The sequence below is a fragment of the Anthonomus grandis genome, chromosome 2 (genome assembly GCF_022605725.1).
Source record: "Anthonomus grandis grandis chromosome 2, icAntGran1.3, whole genome shotgun sequence".
Lineage (NCBI taxonomy): Eukaryota > Metazoa > Arthropoda > Insecta > Coleoptera > Curculionidae > Anthonomus > Anthonomus grandis.
In genome coordinates, this window is record NC_065547.1 from 26,714,130 (window position 1) to 26,735,932 (window position 21,803).

The window sequence follows — 21,803 nt, forward strand, 5'->3', positions numbered from 1 at the left end:
AACAGAAAAAAACTGTTCTTGAAAACACGAGAACTAACATTTAAATGGTCGCGAAACATGTGGGGTGGTCGAGAACTAGCGAAATGGCACTTTTTTACTATCTTAGTAAAAAAAAAATATTTAGAATACACCACAATTAAAAATATTTATTTAAAATAATTTAAAACTGTTTTAGAGATTTAGAAAAAGCCACTATGGTAAGTGATAGATTAATATTTCAATTTTCGCAACATTTGAAAGTGAAAATTTTACTAAACTGGTCGAGAACTAGCGCATCAACCCTAACTGACGTTTGACATAACGCCGCGAGGTGACAGTGTTTCCATAAATATTCCTTGATTAAAGAATTTGTTATTCCTTGCATATGAATTTTTTTAGTGTGTTGGGCTCGGTTGAATTGGATTGGGATGTTTTGGGTTGGGTTAGATCGAGTTGAGTTAAACAAGTAACACGGGGGGCGCAAACCCCCGTGTGCTTAACATTTACGAGGGGTTGGGTTTGGTTGGGTTAGGATGGAATGGGATGGATTTAGATAATAATACAATTGTAGATTAGTGTAGTGTAGATTTGTGATAATGACGAAGAAAAATTAGGTGGGGTAGAGGAAATTGTGGAGATAGACAAAACAAAAGTTGGCCGAATAAAATACAACCGCGGAAGATTAGTTGAGGGTCAGAAGCTTTTAGGGGGAATTAAAAGGATAAAAGGAATTCTAAAAGAATGTTTATCGTTCCAGTTGAAAACCGGACAAAGGAAACACTGATAAAAATTATATATAACACAGAACGATTATGGCATGAAGTTAAAACGAATATTCCAAAATATGATCATACTGCGGAGAATTACCCTGGTTACCTAGCAGAATTTTATTTTCGTCGCCATTAGCCAAATCACTTGTATAGGCCACATTTTTTTGAAACTACTGCTAAACTATACAAAAAATGTTTAATTTAATTACATAATTTCAATTTTATATTTATAAAATTATATTTTTGTCTATTGATATTTAGAATAATATATATTATATTCATGTTGAACATCAATAACAGGAAAATAAAGTACCAACTTATTAAATAAATGAGAAACTTTTACAATTTATTATCTTTTACGTATTCTGTGCGATCTAAGTTAACATGTTTACATAAAATAACGTCGCATGAATGAGATACATGCCATCGCATGTCGCCATGAACTGGATCTGATAAATATTTATGTCTAAACTCCATGTCTCTGCGGTGTCCTTTTGTATATCAAACTCCAATATTTTCTTCCAGAACTTCATGCATTTACCTTTCTGGTTCTCCGTTCAGGAAACAAAAATGGGCAACATTCATCCTTTTGTGCGAGAAGAGCTTTTTACAAAACAAACAATCGCGAATGAATTGTGGCTATTTGTAAGATTCTCCGATTGTGGGATCTTTTCGACTTTAAGTACCTTCGATTTTGCAATATTTTAAAATTTGAGCAGAACCAGTACTTTGAAAAGAATAAATTTACCGGCCATTTCCCATATCACAAAACGGGCGTTTGATGCCCTAAAATGAATGTAGGCAAATAGACATTTACTTAATCGGAGCAGTCGAAAACTATTATACAGGGTGTCTCACGACGAATAGACGCGATCGATATTTCGGAAACTAATTTTTCAAAAATTTTGAAAATTTGGCAACATGGCACTGTCGAGGGGGGCTACACAACTAAAATATTTTGACAGTTGTGACGTTTCCGGTTATACCGGAAGTAGGTGTCAACTTCGTTATTTTAAATGGAACACCCTGTATATTTTTACTTTTTTGGCTTTTACGTGAAATTCTAAGTATATTTTGTGTATAATGTCCTATACCTAAGTGTAACCGTTTTTGACATATTTTTAATTTCATGTGAAAAACTATGTTTATAAGCCCTAACATAATTACCGATTACTTCCTTTTAGTAGCCTTTATTTATTGGTTAGTTTTGGTTTTATTTTAGAGGAAGGACCACTTTAAAAGACTATTTTAAAATTTGGCTAAAAAAAATATACAGGGTGGTCAAAAACTAGCATTAAAAATTAAAATGAAAAAATCATTAAAAGTCAATTTTTTTAAATGGAAACCCCCTATTTTTATAATTTTTTCATAAAGATAATTAAAAATAAGGTTAACTTTGTATAAGGTTATCTAGTCCAAAAATTGATAGTTTCCGAAATATTGGCAGTTTAAATTTGGCCTAATATTAAAAGCCGTATAATAACACGGCTCAAGGATTGTTGATTAGTTGGGCATGACGGTTGTCATAGTAACCGCTAGAAGTAGCGGCAGTAAGATGATGGATTATAACAGAAATGTACACTTTTTAATTAAATTACACTTTTACGAAGAAAACTTAAATAGCAAGTAACTTATAAATTTAATGCATATAATCCATTGTCTTACTGCCGCTTCTAGCGGTAACTATGACAACCGTCATGCCCAACTAATCAACAATCCTTGAGCCGTGTTATTATACGGCTTTTAATATTAGGCCAAATTTAAACTGCCAATATTTCGGAAACTATCAATTTTTGGACTAGATAACCTTATACAAAGTTAACCTTATTTTTAATTATCTTAATGAAAAAATTATAAAAATAGGGGGTTGGGTTGGGTTGGGTTGGGTTGGGTTGGGTTGGGTTGGGTTGGGTTGGGTTGGGTTGGGTTTCCATTTAAAAAAATTGACTTTTAATGATTTTTTTATTTTAATTTTTAATGCTAGTTTTTGACCACCCTGTATCTTTTTTTTAGCCAAATTTTAAAATAGTCTTTTAAAGTGGTCCTTCCTCTAAAATAAAACCAAAACTAACCAATAAATAAAAGCTACTAAAAGGGAGTAATCGGTAATTATGTTAGGGCTTATAAACATAGTTTTTCACATGAAATTAAAAATATGTCAAAAACGGTTACACTTAGGTATAGGACATTATACACAAAATATACTTAGAATTTCACGTAAAAGCCAAAAAAGTAAAAATATACAGGATGTTCCATTTAAAATAACGAAGTTGACACCTACTTCCGGTATAACCGGAAACGTCACAACTGTCAAAATATTTTAGTTGTGTAGCCCCCATCGACTGTGCTATGTTGCCAAATTTTCAAAATTTTTGAAAAATTAGTTTCCGAAATATCGATCGCGTCTATTCGTCGTGAGACACCCTGTATAACACTTGGTAGTGTGGCATTTCAATTATGCGGTCGATATTTATGGTCTTAACTTGCTACAAGCAGATCGCAAACGTTTTCAAGTCATCCAAAATATATGTGTTGGCTTATATGTGGTTGCAATAGAAAAGCTTGGCATCTTGAACAGGTTGGGCAGTTAAAATGAAATAAGAGCTCTATAATTCATTGCATATGACCCCAAAATCTACGAAAAAAATCGTCATATCTTTTCAATAAAACAGATTAGTGCATAATATTAACATCAAAATCTTTTAATTTAAAAGAAATAGCAATGAATCTAACTAGATTTTTAAGACAGAAAGCTAGTCTTATCAATGTCATAATTTTGTCAAATGATTATTTAATATTTGGAAATGTTAAAATCAGGTATTCTATACATGAAGACTCCTACCATCAACTTATTTCTTGCAATAAGTGCTCCAAAAATTGCCTCAAGGTTTTGGGATTTATGAAGTGCTTATTATGCGTCTTTGTTATATATACAGTGCTTTGATTTCAAAATGAACCACCCTTAATAACTTCTTGTTAGCGAATAGTAAGCAAAAATGTGTGGTAATAAAACACATTTTATCAACTTAAACTGTGGCAGTCAAATAGTTACCTCATAGGTGACACATTATTTTAAATAGCAAACAATTTTCCATCTTATTTCGCCAAAAAAAATTGATGCAAATTAAAGCGATTTACTAGTAAAAATGCATGGTAATAAACGGTTCATTGAGTCCAAATGTTTGTTATAATATGCAAGTATTATTTGCTGCAAATTAACTAATGTTATTTTGTAATTCTTTCAACATTTTTTGCAGTAATAATTGTGATATTTGGCAAATTTATGAAATCATCGAGCCATTTTTTTTTGAAAGAAAATTTATCTGGAAAAATTTATTTTTCCGAACCTTCTCGAACATTGCTGCTATTTGCAACAAGATGGGCTTCCGCACTACGCTTTGACAGTACGAGAGTGGCTTAATGAAAATATTAATGATAAATCGAATTACTCGCGAATGTAGAGATGTTAGTAGACTTTGCCAATTGTGCACAACACTTTTCAATGTGCGTGAGAAATTGCAAAACAGGCTTTATTATTGTGTTGCGAATAACGCAGAACATCTTGAACACTTAATAAAGTAAATATTCTATGAACTGATTAAATTATTTATTTTTTGAACGCCTTTTTATACCCTTACTGTTTAAGTGTATAAACTTAAAATTTTTATACACCGTTGGGTGGTAGATTGTATACTTTTTAAAATTATGTGTCACACTATAGGATAGTCATTTGCCATACGAAAGTATGACGTCGATAAAATATTCATTATTACTAGACATTTTAGCTTACTATTCGCTAATACGTTGAATAGATATATTAATGCTGCTTACAATGATGTGTCTCACGATGGGGGTTCCTATTTGACATATCAAGGTGAGATTAGCTAGAGGTGAGAAGGTGATTGACAGAACTTTGTCAAATATTAAAAAAAAACATCCTCCTGTATATTTAGATTGACGTTTATTTTTTTAAGAAGTTATTAAGGGTGGTTTGCTTTGAAATGAAATCACTGTATAAATAATCTTTTTTTGTTAGGGAGAGCACTCTACCTGTTGTCAGATGTTTTTTTTCTCTTATTCTATTTATTGTTTTCTTGTCGATTAATATTTAGTAATTTATAAGAGTTTGTTAATTCTGACATAAAGAACATTTAGTATTATTATATTGAGAGTGTGACAATCGATTTTTTTGCAATAAAATTTTCAACATTTTTTATTTTAGGTTAAACCTTTTTACGCATTTTAACGTTATCTTACAGATGCATCGTCAAAGAAAGTGAGACGACATACCAACTTTTATTAGCGACTTAAAGACTCCGACCCATCATTAAATTTTAATTCATTACCTTGTCACGGTCAACCGTAATATTCCTTCGGTTACGTATGACCCAATACAGTTTTTATGTAAATTTAGTTATGTTATCAGAGATCAAAATATGCATCCATTTTGAGCTATCTTAATTACATATCCACTTTCAATGTAAATGGATCACTGTAAATGTATGCGTTTCAAGGAACCTTGTAACTTATGAGAACTGGTCGAAAGAAAATCTGAAACGTACAAATGCGTGAAAAAAAATGCGGAAATGTGATGTACGGGGTGGCACAAGGAAAAGAACTCAGCTTAACGATAATAATAAATGTTACTGTATGTACTTGAATCATCGTTATGGGTGCAGTACTTTCGATGAATAGCCTTGATCTGATCTGATGTTAGGTACTATATAACTGAAATATTTGTGTAAAGTTGTTTTAAATATAAATTCACAATAATTATTTTTACTTACCCCTTCCAGCTTTCTTGCTTGCGTGGTAATTCAAACCTCCTTCGAGACTCCTAAAAAATTCTGAAAAATAATATAATAAACGTTTATTAAAATGCCAAAAAATGCATATTACATTTTTGGCAAGACCACTTGTAACCTCGTTATTTGGTTTGAATAACTTTATAAAATTTAAATAATATACTGGGTGAAATTTGAGGAGGATAATAATTTCATTATTTTTCAGTTTTAAATAATCAACTTTTGTAGCTACCATAAAAGATTTATCGAGTCGAACTTTATCGTTCAACTGATAGGAGTTGAATATTGTTCGAAAAATGTTCGGACTGATAGCCGCTTTGTCCTTTGGATCGAGAAATGGAAAAGTATATTGTTTGTACCAATCTTTAATAATAGTTGTCAAACTGTCTTTTCAAAATTGTCACCTTATTTTTATATAATTCTTTACTTACCAAAGCAACTTCTCTCAAAAGAGTTTTTATAAACTCTATAGCAATTTCTCATTCTTATACAATTACGCACCGAGAACCGCCGTTTTATCTGTTGTCTGTTCATTCTCAATATAATTTTTCTCGGCTTTTGAATTAATAACTTATTAATTCAAAAATTATTTATACTTAGACGTAGAACTGCCCTTGGCGACAGTTAAGATAAAATATTTTCATGTGATTTTGCTTAAAGTGTTTGAACGAACAATTGAACCGACTTGAGTTGGTCCTCTGTAGTTGATCAACTAAAATGAAATTACAAAAATTTAAATATATTGAAAACTCATCTAACAATTCTATTAATTTTAGTTTCACAAGAACGCTCATGATTTTCTCAACGAAATTAAAGTATCTTCTTAATATAGCCGTTTTGGAGTTATTAAGTAGTTTTTCAATGAATTGAAAAAAAACTTGGTACCGTCGAAAAAAAGTCTGAGTATATTGAGAGCCCATGTAACATATTTTTAAATTTTAGTTTCATGTGAATGCTGAGGAGTTTTTTCACCAAAAAGGTCGTTACAAGTTACTTGGTACGTAAAGCCAGCTTGGAGTTATTGAGTAGCTTTTTAATAGAAGTACTTTCCATGAGAAGCCGAAACGTTGATAGAAAATTGCTTGTTTCAGAATACTTTTATTATATAAGTGCTAACTAGTCTATTGCTTATATTCCCTTGGCCAATATGACCGGTTAGGAAGAGAGACAATCAAGACATTTTTTATTATCCAGTACTCTTTTACAGTTATATATCGTCTTAAATGTTATGGAATTAATTCTATAATTTTTAATCTATTTTTATAATTATTATTTATACTTCATCTCCTAAGTTAGGCTTACATTCATCGATAAGCGTGCATCAGCTTTTTACAACATGACCATGCTATATTCCTTTTTTTCCAGGAATTCCAAAATTATTACATGTTGCAAATATTATCCATTGGCTTTATCGATTCTAACTTGAAGTTAACTATGTGGTACTAAAGGCGAGGCCTCACCACGTGGGTAATAAATCATAGGAGCTAATCTCAGTAACAGCTTGGAAATGGCTGACGAGGTTGTTCTGAAAATACTCACAATGAATAAGCAAGCCAGGCTTGATATCAAAATAACAAAACTAAATAACTTTTTAATAACGAGTACACACTTAAAGGAAGAAACACTCCAAAGTAATTATTTAGAATTCATTTTTCTGAAATATTTATCTTAGAGCGAGCCTACCACGGTCAAAAGTCATCGATAAAGCTAGGAAGTTGCCAAACAAATTTTATTCTAAAAGACCAAATAGGCGACCAGCACGTTTGAGTATTATAAATCTACGGGCTCTGCATATCTTCAGCAAAGAAACTTTAATAAATAAGCTAATTGAAATGATGAGGACCAGCCTTCCTTCTGCGCAGACTACTGTCAGGCAAAATCATAGAAAAATATCAAGTCTTTCAACCAAAGTTGATTCACTGGATCTTCACCGGGGAATTTGCATCCGATCATTATGTATGCACTTTTTGCAGATTGGCCAAATACACTGCACATTACAGCAATACATAAGCTGGGTAAAATTTAAAGACTAGCTAATCTGTTGACGAAAAAAAACAGAGGTCATGAAAACAACGACCGTAAAATCTTATTTACTAATACTTTATTTGATTACCCAAAAAAAACTAGAACTACAGTGGGATATAAAATCTGTCAACTCGATTTGATAGAACATCAAAGAATGTGGACGATCTGTGAGAACAAAACATTAAAAATGATATTGGATCACATGTTGTCGCAGGTATAACTTTTATTTATGATTCGAAGTTCCGTATCGAAGCAGAGTAGAATGTAACGATAGCGGCCATAAGAATAATTGGGATTGCTTTTGATCCTAGTATACAGATGTGTTAAAGACGACGAAGATTTTTTGTAGAAAAACCAAGATGAGGAATATTCTATTAGGTAATTTCACATCGGTATTTTAGACAGAAATCTTTGTAATATAATGCGCGAGAGAAAATAATAGGAGAGCCTACCCTCAAGTACATCTTAATAATATTTAACAAACAGGCAGCTTTACTTGCTTATAGGCTCTAGGCTCACTTACAAACCTCAGGGTTATATCAAAACTGGTATGTAACTGCATTTAAAGAAGTTGGGAAACCGCAACAATGTAAGTACAAGGACAAAGTCTATTACGAAATTAGAAAGCTGTTGAACTTGCTAGAATTGGATCTTCTAGTCCCTTTATAGAATCAGAGCCTCCGTTGCGAGTGTTAAAAAATACCACGTTCATAGAAATACGAACCTGGGGACCAAAGTTTTCAGCTGAGAGATAATGAGCTGAACTAATAAGTCTATCACAGATGTAGATTTATCTTAGAGTGAACAACCAATTACTTATAATCCGCTATAGTGCTCTGGTTTTAGAGAAAAAACCGCATTTACACAACTATCCTACTACCTTTGTAAGGCAACCTTAAGTCGTCTTAAAGAAAGAAAGTTGGCACAGTCAGTTAAATCATTAAAGTATAAGTTTTGATTCCAGTCGAGATGCTGATCTCTTCTTACCAGACCAGAGATATTAGAGCTGATTAGACTTATTAGTTGTTTTCTTTTGTTCGTGACCCATTTGTGTTTTTTATTTTTTTCATTTGGTTTTCTGGTTGCCCGTATTCTGAAGAAATCAAAAATTCGAAACATGTATCAGCAGGTAGTTCCAAAGGTACTACCAGGGTAGTACCTTTGTTTCTTTTGCTACCCATCAAACGGAGTATCCCGACAAAATTATCCTTTAATTGAGCAACAAAAATTTTATAATAATCGCTGGTGAACTATATTATAATACTAAGTTCGGATTATGTCACATAGTGAAGTATAGTAAAAAATGTGCAAACGAACCTATAATTAAACGTATGCTGAATTACTCCATTTAATATTCCTTTAAACTTGTAATATTAAAAGTTAATTTTATTTATTAGAATATTGTCATACATGAAGTTATGTTTTACAGTGATTATTCGGCCAAGTTATTGAAATTCAAGTTTTTATTTGCCCAAAAAGAAAACATACATTACACCGTGAAATAGATAATACAAAATAAACTTAGTCAAATAAGTCAAATTATGGAGTACTTCACCAAAGCGAGATAAGAAATTATAACAAAGATATATTGGTGTATAATGATATTTGATATTTAAACGGACATGCAGAAAATCAATTAAATAACTGCAATCAGTTACACTTCATCTTACATTCATTTATTTGCTTAATCAAAGAATTTCAGACTGTTATCAAAAGACATTTATTATCAGACATTTATCAAAAACGAGTATCATTCGCATAAAAGGTAAGATTGCCATGGGTTAAAGCATACAAACCAAGAGGATTAGTAATGCTCTTCAGAGTGATGCTATAAAGAAGTCTATGTATCACTGTCCACTCCCTCAAGATTTTCTCGTGAAAGCATGTTACCTGAATCTCCTGAGGGTTGATCCAGTTCTGATCTGTCGTTAACCTATCTCACGTCTTTAAGATGCCTTTAAGTCAACTGACAGGCTATCTGTGATCCACCCTAAAAGACCAAAAAAGATTCAACTTACATAAGCGCCGCTCTCAAAGACCTTGATTAGGTACCTTTATTCTCTGTTTATACCCATTACTAATCTACCACTCTAAATCTTAACTTCTCATCTACAAGCAATCCTCTTGGCCAATATAATCTTTCAAACAAAGAGAAATTGATATAAATTTGGTTGATAAGTTTGTATATCAGGTTTTCAAATTACCTAAGCAGTTCTGCTAAGTTTTAAGTCAAAAGTGAATACCCAATTCCTGAGATATTTTACTGAGTAGATGCAAATATTCCTAATGTATATTGCTTGAACATATGAGGTCTTAGTGAACAAATGTACATAGGCATTAGACGCTTTTAGTTTTAGATCTATTGAAATTTAACCTATTTGCTATGACTCAATGAAATAATATGATAAAATCTTCACATGACTCTCAAAAAACTACTTGGAATCGAGTGTGATATCTAGAAAATTATTTTTTTTTAAATGTATGAACAATATCACAAGGCTTTATAGAAAAATGTACATAGAAATTAAAGATACTTTTAGTTTTAGATTTGTTGAGATGTAACTTATTTGCTATGTAACTTAAGTGTTGAGTGACTCAACACTTTTATACATTAATTGCTTAGCTTAAACAAGGAATTTAAGTCTGTTACATTTATCAAAAACTGGTACCATCCGCATAGAATATAAGGTTACTATAGGGAAAAGCAGATGTAATTGTATATAATAATAGTGTTAATTAAGAAATTAATAGTTATTCTTAAGGCTCATAGTGGGTGCAGCGCTATGTACTATGCGCCGCATGAGACTATGTACCACTGTCGCTTCCCCCAAGGCTTTTTCTTGAAAACATATAACTTGGGGGTTACAATCATAGATTTATATATGTAGATTCAGATGATACTTGTTCAGATACTTAATAGCATATAATTATAAAGTGTATATAATAACTCATCAGTTATAGAAAAATCTTGTAAGTTATGGTCACTAATTAAACACTGAGCTAGTTTGACTATATAGTTTTGTTTATATGGTTCACTTTACAGAAAACCGCTGTTTTTCGCGACCAGCCCAGGAAGTAGGACTACATTGTTTAATGCAAGAACAAATACGCAGTCTGGCAGGCTTTGTTATGTACACCTCTAGCTCGACTCAAGCAAATTAATTGTGATGTTTATATGACTCTTAACTTGGGATATGTGCAATATCATAAATTCTTAACAAAAAACGCACAAAGGCATTAAAGACAATTTTAATTTGAGATCTATTGAAATTAAGCTTATTTACTCCAAACCAAATAATACTTTCATACTTTCATACTTTCATTTTTTTACAATCAAAGAATTTTCGTCTCTTACACTTAGCAAGAACTAGGCCTATCCACATAAAATATAAGGTTATTATGCGGCAAGGCAGAAGTTATGCTATACATGAGGATTAATAGGGCTTATAGCTGAGGAAGACCATTGCCCTCTCCTCCAAGACTTTCTCTTGAAAATATCTCGGGTCTTGAATATGTCTTTAAATCAGCTGGCAGCTAATCTGTGATACTCCCTGGAAATATTGCAAAAGGTTGAACTTGGATAACTAATTTTCTTAAAGCCCTCGACTATGTCATATTCCTCCTGGCTTTAATATGCCGTTGATTCAACTGGCAGCTAATGATACTCTCTGGAAAAATCATAAAAGGTTGAATTTTAATTCTTTCTCAAAGCCCTCAACTATATTCCCTCTTTATAGCTAATGACTGATCTGCCACTTTAAGGTGTGTCTAAAAATTTTTAAAATAGAGCTTTACATCATCTTTGTAACCTATACAAGCCAGAAATTGCATTAATGTCCTCTTTAAGCTAAATATTTTAGTTGCATGCGTTGGTTTGGTTGATTTGGTTTAAGGAGAACATCCTGCAGTAAATATGCATAAAGAAACATAAATAAAGGGTTGAGTATGTTCTAATCTATCTTTAACATATCTCACATCGTAATCAACCCTCAACCCTTTAAATTAGCTATAACTTGATTTAAGCCTTTGAATCTGTGATACTCCCTAGAAAGATCAGCTACAAAAGGTTAACATGTTCCCTGTTTATAGATATAGCTGCTCTATCACTTCAAACCTAAATTACTTATCTATGAGTAATTAGACAACATAATCCCTCGGCTGTTTCGATAATATCAACTTAGACACTTTTGCAAAGACTGGGAAGAGAAATATTTTATAGTTGATTGATAAGTTTGTATCTCTGGTTTATTTATTTAATGTATGGTATGTTAAGACACAAGCATATATATAACAACCAGATTATTAGAAACGAACTGGAATTTTAGAGCCGCTAATAAAAAATACTCCGGTTTTCCGTCTTAAGTGGTTTCACAGCATTCCTCCACGATGTGTTTGATAGTTTGTCTTTCGCCGCACACGCAGGAGGGCTTAGAACATTGAAAGTCGTTCAATATTCTGAGCAAGAGGGGTTTGAACTCTTGCCCCATTTGTCTAGGCGTATCTGCCATGATGCGTTCTAATTCTATCTTGCGTGCACCAGGTTTACCTAAGTAAATCAAAGCCTGGTGGTGAGTTGATAAAATATTGCATATAATATGTTTTGTTTGTTTCGACGTCCATTCCAGATACCAAGCGTCAGTGATGCTCCATTGATATTTTATTGGGTTTAGGTAGTTTTCTTGATTGGAGGCGGTTGTGGTTAGCGTCTTCGATATTTGTATGGATCGGTAGTTCACTCTTGTTCAGTATATTGTAAAATACTATGTACAGAGAGAACGTTTAGGTGACGCAGACTTGGAATTTGATTCAGTACTTGAAGCAATTCTGTAGGATTCGGATTAATAAGGCCAGCTATCATTTTCATTGTATTGTTGAGCATGTGTGCATCTATTACGTGGGCTGTTGAGCCCTACTGGACTACAGTATTTTACAGCTGAGTAGACATTGATACTTGAGAGTAGACATGAGCGAACAAAGATATTTCGAATAATTATATTGCTTCTTTCAGGTTTTTTGCTCTTTTGGTAAGTGCTCCTTAATTGAAAGAATTCTAGTGAGTGCCACACTGAGGTAATTTGGATTTTTTTTATCTTCGAGAGTTGTGTAAACTGGACACCAAGTTCCCTGTTTGTGAATTTGTTATTCAGATGAAAGCTCAACTGAATAACAAATATACAGTGCATCCCTAAAGGTATGTCTAAATTCATTTAAAATTCAGGGGTGTGTTCGAAAAAAAAAACGCTCAGACCCGTCGATTTTTATTTCAAGTTGCGCATTTTTGTACGTGAAGTTTGTATATACAGGGATGCTCAAAAATAAATTACGACCATCAACTTCATTTTCTCAAATGAAAGCACCTTTTTTTATTTCATCTTTGAATTTCGCGTGGAATTCTACGTATGTTTCATGCATCATGTCCTATACCTAAAGTCAACAGTTATCGAAAAAAAGACGATTCATGTAACAAATAAAAAAAGAACAAAAATTAAGTTAAATGTTCGAAATAGTTGCCATTCACGGCTTGACAATATCCAAGGCGATCAATAAAGTCTCGTTGCACATTTTCAATCATTTCCGGAGTATGGCGCGCACTTCTCTGCGAATTATCTCTTTCAAGTCGTGGTGTTAGATCAGGTGACCTCGCAGGCCATTCGATGAGTCCTTTCCTTCCTATCCACCGATTGGGAAAGGTTTCATCTAAAAATGTACGCACAGTGGCAGCATAGTACGGAAGAGCGCCATCTTGCTAGAAAATTAGTTCTTCGTCAGGATAGTCTGGGTCCAATGGATTTGGATATAAAGCTAGAAATGCTGGAACTAATTCAAATTGGAGAAAATCGAGATACACTTGTCCCGTTAAAGTCTGTTCAAAGAAAAAGGGACCTATTACTCATCCGCGCACTATTCCACACCACACATTTAGTTTTTGAGGGTACTGAGTGTTTACCTCCATCATCCAATGCGGATTTTCTGTTGCCCAATATCGACAATTTTGTCTATTCACACTACCATTCAAACAGAACGTGGCTTCATCGGAAAAAATTATATTTGTTACTTAATTATTATTTGGATTGCACATGTTTTGTAAGCGTTCACAAAACTCATTTCGCCTATTGAAATCGTCATCAAATAATTCTTGCACAAGAATAATTTTATAGGGGTGACATTTGTGCTTTTTAACTATTCGGTGAACTATAGATTTCGCCATGTGAAAATTTGCCCCAATCTGCGACAGAGGAGTGCATGGATTTTCTTCCAAAGAAAGCAAAACGTCAAGTTCATTTTCATCTCGAGCAGGATGACCAGATTTCGGCAGATCTCTAACATGACCTAATTCTCTAAATTTAGCCTCTATTCTACTCACCACCTTTTGACATATCGGAGAACGGTCAGGATGGATTTTATTGAATAATTGAGCAGCTTCTCTTTGAATACGTGTTCTATCACCAAACCCAACCATGCACAGAATTTCTATTTTTTCTCGTTCCGTTAACTTTACCATTGTGAAAACCGCAACTTGCTCGTACACTTCACACTTGACAATATCTGTTTGGCGTACAACTGTCATACAGTTTCTATGAAAATCCACGGTCACCAGCCAACAATAAAAAAACACGAATGAATGGAATTTTGCTCTGTATATAAATTCTCAAAGATAAGGTGACTCGTAAGGTGAACTTCAATAATAATGTTTGGTCGTCTTTTTTTCGATAAGTGTTGACTTTAGTTATAAGACATGATGCATGAAACATACGTAGAGTTCCACGCGAAATTCAAAAATGAAATAAAAAAAGGTGCTTTCCTTTGAAAAAATTAAGTTCATGGTTTTAATTTATTTTTGAGCAACCCTGTATATACAAACTTCACGTACAAAAATGCGCAACTTGAAATAAAAATCGACGGGTCCGAGCGTTTTTTTTTCGAACACACCCCTGAATTTTAAATGAATTTAGACATAAATTTAGGGATGCACTGTATACTCCTGTACAAGCAAGACTTATGTTTTGCTAGGGTTGGATGCTGCTTAAAAAATTGGCTAAAAAGCTCTGCTAAGTTTTGAATATAAAATGCCTATATCAACGCACAATGATTGTGTTGTTCTCAGGATGTAGATATTCCAAATATATATTGCTGGACCATTCCTGGCATATCCTTGCATCATTAGACAGTTACGGATTGGTACAAATAATTCGTTTTTCGAAGATATTTTAAAGCGAAAGTGAAGACTAAAAACTGTTTTAAATTGTAGTTTTTGGCTTATTTAAAAGCTGGCTACACCCTGTACCCTGTATCCGGTGTCCAGTAAATAACAAAAGAAGTGTGACAGCGGAACACGAAGCCAACCTTCTTAAGGTTGGCAAGGTACAGTGATCCTTTTTCATACCGCCGTGGTCCGATAATAATTGGTCGAACATTGTTTTTTACATTGAATTTCGACAAGTTCAGGGCTACTTGTCGACAGGGGCCGGGGCGTGGTGCCCCCTATAAATATTAACGCGATTTTTGGATAGGCAGTCATTTGCATTTTGTCATCACAGCAAAAACAATAACAACATACAATATGTTTGTAAAACTGGTAAGTTTTTATAACTGAGAAAGAGAAAAATTAATATTTAAACCTTATAACAGTACAATTGCCAGTTGCAGGGGCTTAATTTTACTGTTTTTTGCTTATATAACTGGTGAGATAATTACACTGTATAAAGACAAGCCTGTTATAATAATAATGTTTTATTGCGATATAATTATTTAAATTTAGACAATAGAGAATGTGCAATAGGGAAAAAAATTGAAACAGATTTTAAGAATTTTATTTGTTCGCTTCAATTTACATTTTTTTACTGTTATTTAATTCAGTGTTATGTCACTATAATTAAATAAATGAAGTTTTTCTTCATTGATTAGATATATTTCTTGTATTTGGAAGTAATAAAAACAGAAAAGTTTAAGAAAAAATTAATTTTTCAGTGCTACAAAAAAGCCAAAGCATATTTTTATTATTATTATTTATTAAAACAATTATTATTAAAAATAAAATTGAAATTGTTTTTTCTTCTATTACATGTTCCAATACTTTTAAAGTGATTAGGGTGAAAGGATTTTCTTGACCCCGAAAATATGAAGAAATTTCTCATAACTAAAAAACATCAGAACTTTGTTTTTCAGAAGTGCCTTTTTTAACAAATAAATGAATATCATTCTTATTTGTCTTTCCTTAAGTTTTTTATAAGTTTAGATTTCTATATTTTCCAGATAGGTGGAATCTAATAATTTTGATTTTTTTATAAAAATCAATTGACTGTTTTATAAAAATAATACTTTGCTAAATTAACTCTTATTTTATTTTCTTTTCATAATTTTCAAAATTATTTGTCACTTGCGATTAGACTTACCAGTAAAACTTTCAAATCCAAATAAACTTTCTGACCTGCGTATCATAAGTATTCTAGAAATGTATGAAATTTCCTCTAAATAATTTAATCACTTGGTATTTTAATCTTTAATTATTGCAGTTTTATATATTTTCCCTGCCTTAATATTCTTTACAAAAAAATTATTCTAAAAATGCAAAATGCTTACGCTCGTCTAATCTTTGATCTAAAGAAACTATATCACATTTCTCATAAAATTAATTAAAATGTCTCAAAATTAAAATTATTTGGAAACATCCCTTATGTAATTTTACTTAGAATATATTAACAAAACGTAATCGTAGTTTAAATATTTTGCGCAATACTTTTATAACACAAGGTTCTGCTTATCCCTTAAATTTGAGAAATCTAACGAAATTTTCAATGCCTCAATTTTAAAGCCCAACTAAAACTTATTTTTTTATATGAGATGCTTTTGCTATAATACAATAAGTTTAAACAACTCACTTCAATTTGTTTACTTCTTCTTTTCTCAACTATATTTTTTCAGATTTTTTTAAAAACCCTTATATTTTTTTAAGGGCCACAACTCTTTCTTTTGGTTAATGTGTACCACTTTTTTAATTCATCATTTTTTGATAATAATTAAATTTGTTCGCGATAAGTTCTAAATTTATTAAGCTTTTTTATGTCACATTTAATAATTGTTTTGAATAAATTGAGTAAGTTAGAAATTTTTTCTTTTCCGTGTTACTAAAGAAAACTTAAAAAATTAATTAAATACCACCTAAAATAAGAATATAAAAAATCTAGTTCATATATTTAATACAAATTATTACCAAAAAGAGTGAAAAAAGCAGGTTTGGGTTTTTTTTTACAAAATATATATCAAAAAACCATTTTTTTATTATTAGGATAGGATTCTTTCCTTTCTTTGAACTACTATAACAAAGTTTTTAGATTATGCTCCACAGGGACGTTACTCTATTTAGTCAATTGCAAATATTTATTACATATACTATAAAGTGTTCTATATTTTTGCAAGATTGATCAGTAACAAAAAGTATATTAGTATATAAACCAACTCTAATGAGAGCATTCGAGAGAAATGAGGTAAATTGGTAGATCATCAAACTCTGTTGATAAAGCTAATCCACTAAAAAATGAATTGATTCATATTAGGGTGGCTGCAGTTTTACCTAAAACTATGGATCAATTATTTATTACCAAAGGTATGAGCAAAATAGCTTCCACTACTTTCTTAAGATAGTAATTTTTCATTCAATACATGTTTGAGAATATGAAGCACATATATTACAGAAAAATAACATATTATTGCAAAATTTTTCTTTTAAATGAATTCGAATCTATCTAAATTATTTCTGATTTGATGCTTTCTCCTCGATTTGCTTTAACTTACTGTAGTGATTTCATGTCTTCATTAGTAATATTATTATCTTATTAGAAATATCATTTTTACAGTCGACTGCAATGTACCAGCATCTTTTCAACCTTTTTCAAAATTTGTGTGTTTTTACACCGTAGCGTTTTGTTCCTTGGCATAACAATATCTATTCATATTTTTTAATGTTTCTCATTTCAGTTCTTTAAGACTTATTTCCTAGAATACGCCTGGTATTTATATAATTACGTTCGTTTCAACTAAAACGACAGTTTTTTAATTTCCATCTTAGAAATTTTCTGTTTTTGAGTTGTATAATTACTGCTTTATTATAGAGGGCAAAAAGATCGTTATTTAAATTTACAGATAATTTTTCCTAAACAATTATTCAAAAAAGGTCTCTGAACTCCATTGAACTTTAAAAAAATCTATATTCTTGTATGTTTGTGTGTACTCCGTAAATCTTATATATGGGTAGAATTATATATTCATCTTTATAATGATTGATTCTATAGCAGTAAGGTGCAACGTTTATAATTAGAAAGAGTATTCCTTATAGTTACATACTTCAACTTCTTGAAATTGTTAAAATAGTGAATATCATAAATAGATCACAAAAGGATTTCTAAACACTAAACAATTCTTTCAATTATCTAATATACTAGAATATAAAATGCAATCCACGCCATACGTCATCTGACCATGTTGAAGCCAATAAGATTTCGACCTTTTAAAACCCAACAATAAATTCATTTTCCATCCGCTGTGAGTCAAGAATGACTTTTTCTTATAAAATGGATGATATTGTAGGTGGATAAGTCGTTACCATTTAAGCCCATAATTTAATATAGTTCATACATCAAGGTAAAGAAAAACTGGTTTTGCGCTATTGTGCTTGATATCTCGATCTAAATAGTTTCAAATAAACAGCATAATATTAATATATTATGTTAATATTTATGCAAATCATTGTGAAATGAATTTATAGTCAAGGTGGCCGCCAAAATTCTTAATGTATTATGTACTGTGCCTAATTAAATAACCTTCTTTAAGAGAATTTTATTAAAAATCTATTGCTAGTATCGTTTTCCAATTATGATCTGATCTACTTGCGGTTACATAAGTACACTGATATAACGTAAACGCGGAAAACGTCTATATCATATGCCGAGGCGTAACCAGGATATTTTTTGTTCTTTAGTTTGGTTTAAAGAATCGAGAATGTATGATTCTGGTTGATGTGGGTGAACTAATAAATGTGCGATTTTATATGGCTGATAATAAGTTTTCTCAAGCAACAGCTTTCTTATAAAAGTTCTAACAGGAATTGATATTTCTTTTAAACAAATCATAAAAGTCGCTTTGCTTGTTTTAGGTCTTTAATGGCTAAGCCTCCAATAACTCAAAGAAATCTTTAAAACAAACTTCTTTTTTAAATGCGTAACTTAAATGGTTATAGTGGAACTATTTTGAAATCAGTTGGTTTTTCATTTTCCAACAGTTTTAGAAACGAGAATAAAACTTTAAAAAATAACATATGTACATACATGACATGTCACACACTTAAAAGTAATTAACAAGATCTTTATTTTTGTAAAAAAATATAACTTTATTTTTTTTTCCATAGGCCGTCTTCGTATGTTTCGCAGGCACTGCCCTCGCCCAATACCAAGGTCCCTTGGCTGGAGGACAGCCCGCTTCCCTATTCCCCGCAGGAGTGTCACCCCAATCTTGCCCCAACTACCCTGACTGCTCCAATCCCTTGGTTGCCATCAGCCAAAATGGCCCTGCTCCTCCTCAATACTCTCAACAATCTCAACAATACCAACAGCCCCAGTACCAACCACAGCCCCAGTACCAACAGCAATACCAACCAGCTGCTCCAGTAACCCCAGCCCCAGTAAGCCAATACAACCCCGTCTACCCACAACAGTACGCCCCAACATCTGCTCAACGCCAATACGCTCCTGAAGTACAGCAAAGGTTAGACCGCGGAGAATACATTGGAGATGGTGACTACCATGGCGAAGGTTTGGCTGAAGCTTTGGCTCCTGGATTTGCTGGTAAATTTTCTTGAGAATATTTGAGAGACTATGTCTTAAAAAATCATTCTTTTTAGGTCAACAACAAGCTGCTGCTCCCCAATACCAACAACAGGCTCGTGCTTACCAACCCCAGCAACAATTCAATGCTGCTCCCTCTTACTCCGCTGCGTCCCCCCATGCCCAACCTGCCCAGATCCCCGCTGGTGTCAACGCTCAGGCTTGCCCCAACTATCCCTTCTGCCACGCATAAGTTTTAAATAAATTTAAGATAAGACTTAGACTGCCAGCTGACAACATGTTGTTATCCAAAGTTCCCCACTTTTGTATATAATATATGTGTGTATTATAATTTTGTGTGATTTTTAGTTGTATATTTAGGAGATTCTTTATACAAGAAAAATACCGGCTTAAATATAATAATAATTTTTGATACATATTTGGTTTTTTTTTAGTCATACATACTTAGTTATGTATCTTAATGCATTCAATGCATCCGGACAATTAGCATTTCATCTTAATGAAAATGAGCTTTCTTGCTGTTCAAGCTTAAAAGCAATCGGTGTGGACGATCGATTTCAATAAACGGTTGCACGTATTTCCACGTGAAAACTCTTATAGAGTTCTAATTTCCAGAAACAATCTTAAGATTTGGTTTGTTTAAACTTTTATTTCTGGCATGATGATCGTTAATTCAGTATCTAGTATCAATTTTACACTACCTAAATCATTTTTTTTTTGTTTAGCGATCCTCTGTAAATTTAATTAAAGAGAACAGAAAAGAAAGAAGAGAGTAAAAACACTCGCTTACACCTTTTGCATGACCAGATACCTACAACTGTTTTCTTCATGGCATCTTTTTGACAGAAACTGCAGATCAGTTATTTTCAGGATACAGCTAGAAAACGATGGAGGACACAGGTAGACAACGATGCGACAACATGAATCTTCACAAAGGAAGCCACTTTTAAAGACTAAGATAAGCTTCTCAAAAGATTCAATTTTATGTTCATGCTTCGAATTTGACAGTAAACGAGAGAGGGATAATTGGCCAAAGTCAGTAATATACGAGCGTAACTCTAAAAGCCTTAGTGTACGTGCACACAGGATGCGATTAAGCGATAAGCTTTGCTATGAGATACGACGCTATGCGATGCTATGCTTTTGATTATGTACTTGCTATATTTTGGTTGTGTTTTAATAGAAAGCGATAAACAAAAGCGTAGTAACTTTCAAACCTCTGCCTGCGTCAAAAATCAAAAGTAAAAAAAAGAAATGGCTACATGAAATTTATCGTGAACGATTAAGCTACGGAGAATTTCATCATTTGTTTTCCGAATTAACCCTATATCCTGACAAATTTCGAGAATATTTTCGAATGTCTTTGGAAACATTCATACTTATTGAAAATGGTATAACACCATTAGTGGAAAAAGTAACAACAAACTGGAGGGTTCCAATCAACGTTAAAGAACGCCTTGCCGTAACCTTAAGGTAAGAAAAAAATGCTTAGATTTATGTGAGTACTTAAATATTTTATTTCAAATTCGCTAAAGTTATTTTAGAAAAATAAATAAATAGAAATGTAAACGTATAAAATATGTATTTTTTCTTCAGGGGAGAATTGTGTAAGAATTATTTGTTTCTGTGGAATAAGCGGGTGAAGCCAATGGTGTTGCCACAAAAGTGTGTATCATTTGAGGCTGATGAGTTGGCATATTATTGAGATTGTGTCGATAAAACGGAATTATTTGCTTTAAGAACGTCAATTTTTTGTTGCTCTAATTTCAAAAATTCTTCAATATCAAAGTTTTCTTTTCTTTTAGCTGCTCTTTTTGCAGGACGTTTTGGCGGATGCCCACAGTCAGTTGGCTCTTGACGTACATTTTTATCTGAGCTAGTAGTTGCAATAGTTTGGTTGTTGTGATTAGATAATTGTTGTTCTGATTAAATTCTTTCATCCGGAGTAACAGATGTCTCATCGTTGATGTCATCAGGAAATAAATGATTATTGGACACATCTTCGTTTAGTTGGCTAGCGTTATCGTCAGTGGGTAAGTTGCCAGTTAGCTGTCTCGGAGTCATTTGATACTTAAGGAACCATAAAATCTTAAAGTAAGTCCACTTTGAACTAAAGTTTGGCTTCTTCTAAAAAAAAAAGAATAAAATTGTATGTTTTCAAAAAGTAATCTTGTTTTTATGAATCCATTATTAGTTAAAAATTAACAGTAGAATGAGGGCATGACGGGTCCATCAGGAGACCTGTTTCGACAACAGTAGAATGTTGACATATCTCTTAACATATCACTACAGATAATTCACTAAGGGTCAGTTCTACAAACATGGTATAACTTCTTCCCTGGAGTAATTACTATGACAACGATTGTTGAGACAATTGTAATTTTAGC

At 32.4% G+C, this 21,803-nt stretch overlaps 1 protein-coding gene across 1 annotated transcript; it reads left to right on the top strand.

Annotated features, from left to right (window-relative positions):
• The first annotated feature begins 14,988 nt into the window (after nt 1-14,988).
• On the top strand, nt 14,989-19,830 carry LOC126750734 (uncharacterized). Its single transcript, XM_050460443.1, has 3 exons — nt 14,989-15,155; nt 18,981-19,416; nt 19,473-19,830. The coding sequence occupies exons 1-3, from the start codon at nt 15,141-15,143 to the stop codon at nt 19,646-19,648; spliced, it is 627 nt and encodes a 208-aa protein (XP_050316400.1). The 5' UTR covers nt 14,989-15,140; the 3' UTR covers nt 19,649-19,830.
• The last annotated feature ends 1,973 nt before the right edge of the window (nt 19,831-21,803 follow it).